Source organism: Anarrhichthys ocellatus, unplaced genomic scaffold, assembly GCF_004355925.1.
Source record: "Anarrhichthys ocellatus isolate YVR2014 unplaced genomic scaffold, GSC_Weel_1.0 scaffold34, whole genome shotgun sequence".
Classification (NCBI taxonomy): Eukaryota; Metazoa; Chordata; class Actinopteri; order Perciformes; family Anarhichadidae; genus Anarrhichthys; species Anarrhichthys ocellatus.
This window is the reverse complement of record NW_022280064.1, coordinates 3,853,117-3,856,537: the sequence shown is the minus strand read 5'-3', so window position 1 is coordinate 3,856,537 and position 3,421 is coordinate 3,853,117. Positions and strand designations below refer to the sequence as shown.

Below are 3,421 nucleotides of genomic sequence, written 5' to 3'. Positions count from 1 at the left end.
CACACACACACACACACACACACACACACACACACACACACACACACACACACACACACACACACACGACCGGTTTCCCTGGGACGGGAAAATGGAAGACACACTTCTGAGAGACATTAGACTAAATCCTGTATGTTGTTTAAGAAAACAACAGAAAATACAGAGACTTTAATGAAATAAGAAGCAGCAGAGTGTTATTATGCATGAATGCGAGAGGAAACAATCCTATCCAGCTGACTCCCTGCAGAAGAACGCATGGGAACAAAACACCGCTGGGTTGAGCAGCTATTCCTCCGATGGGGAAACAGAGAGGAGCAGCCATCTTTCTTTACGTGGTTGAACATTTTGTTACTCACACAGGAAGCTGTGTTCCTCTAAGCAGCTAAACGACATCGACACTGATGACAACAGTAAACCGACAGCAGCCACGGGAAAAAAACACAAGTTCTTTTATTTACAAACTGTCCAAAATATTAGAAAAATACATCCAGTCCTTATTTTGTGTTGATTATGTATTTAGTCTGAAAATATTTTCTCTCTTGTTTATGACCGATTGACTGTCCAGCACCTCCAGGTTTACTCAGAAGGTTGCAAATGTGAAGCAAAGTCATAAATTATAGAACATAATATCAAAAGAAAAGATGTTCATGGCAATGATGCAGTGGCAACTCTGAGACCTTTGAAACTCAAACTTACATACACAGCCGATAACTTCTTCTTCATGCGTCTGAAGCTTTAAGAGAAGATCTAAAGTAAACACTCGTCCCCGTCTTAGACGTCTGGACTGTGAAATAACAGGCTTTAAAGTATTTAGGCTGTTAGTTGCTTTGCCCGCCCACAAACGTATCAAGTCGTTTTATTTCATCAGCTGCACTTTAATGACAACGGTCACACTTTAAAAAATAGATTTAAAATCTGTTCCTTCAGAGATTCACATCTGGCATGATAAACGTTTTATATACACGAGTGGAAACAACTGTGAGCGTCTCTACAGCAAGGAAACAACGCTCCAGATTAAAAGTTAGTGCAGGTCCTTAAGCACCGCTGTGCCGTTTCTATACGTCACAACACATTTCACCCACTAACTCAACTACTTATTAAGAGTAATCAGGATTCTTTCTTCCCTGAGCTGCATCGTGTCGAGGCGTCGCGCCTCAGGAGCTGTTCCGATTGGCCGTCCAGCGAGACCACTCCCCCCCCCCCCCCTCACCGACCCCCAGGCCTCAGAGCCGGAAGCGGAAGCTGGCGATGAGAGGGAGGTGATCGGACGAGTGACACCGATTGGGCAGGCCGTTGACCTCCTCCAGCTCCGACTGGCCAACCAATGACAGCCTGCCCAGCAGTTGGAGGCCCCGCCCACCCGGAAGTGAAGGAGGTGTGACGACTTCTTGTGAGGAGGAGGACAGGAAGCGGTGTGACAAGATAAAAGAGGATAGAGGGGAAAAAAAGAGGCGAGAAGAGAAGAGAGAGAATGAGAAGGTTCATAAGAGATCGTACGACAATACTTCTTAAATTAAAGAGCTCGTCAGATTCTCCTTGTTTGATCGGATCCTGATTTAAAGCGGTAAAAGACCTGTTTTTGCCTTTGTCAGGTTGAAAAGTTGTCGACTGCCACTTTAAATCAGGAGTTTGTATTTATTATGTCACTGTTCTGTAGAAGAACTTTAAATCAAGCATGCGTCTTCATCTAGTTTGAATGTTTTTATCTTTTTCAGCTGAAAACAAAAGTAAGGTATCAAAAAAAAAAAAAAAAAAAGTATTTTGGTATTGATGCCTAAAGTTGGGCATGGACTCCAGTATGTATACTGATAACACCCTGGTGAGGAAAGTGATCTCAGAGTGTGTGTGTGTGTAGTACCGGGGGTGTACAGGATGTAATCCACAGTGATGGCGGTGCGAGAGTGAAAGGTGGTGATCTCAGGTCTCCCATCGGGCTTCAGGTGGTGCTGGTAGGACGACCGCAGCTTCAGACTGTGCTCGATCCTCGCTCTAACACACACACACACACACACACACACACACACGGTTACTGTGTGTTTGACTTAGATCTGGGTTATTTATCAGACATTATGAAGGGAGGGAGAGATTTCACCTGTTAGAAGCAGCAGCAGCTGCAGCTTTGGTGGCGAGATCCTCGACGGTCAGATTAGAGATCGCTCCTTCTACTGCGGAGAGAGAGTCAGACGTCAACTAAACATCCGATGTCAGCCGAGTTCAACCACAACAGAACCAGTCTAAGGAGCAGTAACAGGATTGAGACCACTCTTATCTTTGTTACGGATTAAACAAACAAGATAACTCGTGTTGATCGGTGAGCTTCAGAGGGAGGTGGATGTTACTACCTCTGACCAAACCAGGCTAGCTGTTTCCCCCTGTTTCCAGTCTTTGTGCTAAGCTAAGCTAACCCCTAAAAAAGAGTCTATAATGGGTGTTAAACTATAAATGAAGCCGTACGGTGTGTTGAGTTTGCTGCACCTGTCGGGCTGCTGGAGGACGACTCAGCCGTGGGTTTGTTCTCGTACTGACACTGATGGTTGATTCCCAAACTGTGAGACCAGAGTGGAGACGTGAGGACACGCTGACCTCTGGGACTGTTCTCCTGACCCGACACCTGCACACACACACACACACACACACACACACACACACACACACAAAAATTTAAAATGCTATTCACTGATGAACCATTTGATGGGTTACCTCTCTCATCATGTGTGTATCTCACCATGCTGCTCTGCAGTCCTCTGTACTCCAGGCTGCCTGTCGTCAGAAAGCTGTACAGCGGACTCCGCGGCGTGGAGTTAAAGTCCCCGCACAGCACAACCGGATTGGCCGACCCGTCCGGGAGGCGGGACAGCCGGCCGATCTCGGCCAACAGGATCGCCAGCTGGGCCAGCTTGATGTCGCCGCGGCGCGGGTTGTACAGGAGGTGAGTGTTGGCCACGCAGATGAAGGCCGAGGGGTCCGACCGGCGCTCGGGGTCGTTGGGTCGCAGCAGCAGAACCAGACCCACGTTGTCCCGGTCCAGGAGGGCGTCGCCGGGCCGGAAAAACTCGACGGGATTGGAGGAGAGGAGCGACAGGCGGGAGGTTTTGAAGATGACGGCACAACCGTCTGGTTTACTTCCTGTTCGCTTCTTGTACTCACACTGGTAACCTGAGACACACACACACACACACACACACACACACACACACACACACACACACACAGTTTCATAAATACACAAATGAATAATAAAAAGAGAAAACACACAGACCTAAAATAAAGTGGATCATTTCACAATAAAAGCATATTGACTGCAACTGTTTTAAACATGAAAATACATTTGTACAATTTTTTCCATCATATTAATGTCTTCACTTGCAAAGAGGACACACACACACACACACACACACACACACACACACACACACACACA

The 3,421-nt window shown here is 46.8% G+C and overlaps 1 protein-coding gene across 5 annotated transcripts in view; it reads right to left on the bottom strand.

The window, feature by feature from the left end:
* Positions 1-10: 10 nt before the first annotated feature.
* angel2 (angel homolog 2 (Drosophila)) overlaps positions 11-3,421 on the bottom strand; it is a 7,220-nt gene continuing 3,809 nt past the window's right edge. For 2 of the 5 annotated variants that reach the window (XM_031866256.1, XM_031866261.1), the window contains exons 5-8: positions 2,726-3,156; positions 2,476-2,611; positions 2,093-2,165; positions 1,400-1,989 (exon numbers count right to left, since the gene is read on the bottom strand). In XM_031866256.1, the coding sequence (XP_031722116.1) occupies positions 1,665-1,989; positions 2,093-2,165; positions 2,476-2,611; positions 2,726-3,156 (965 nt within the window). In that variant the 3' untranslated portion in view covers positions 1,400-1,664. The other 3 variants (XM_031866258.1, XM_031866260.1, XM_031866257.1) reach the window with 3 other exon arrangements.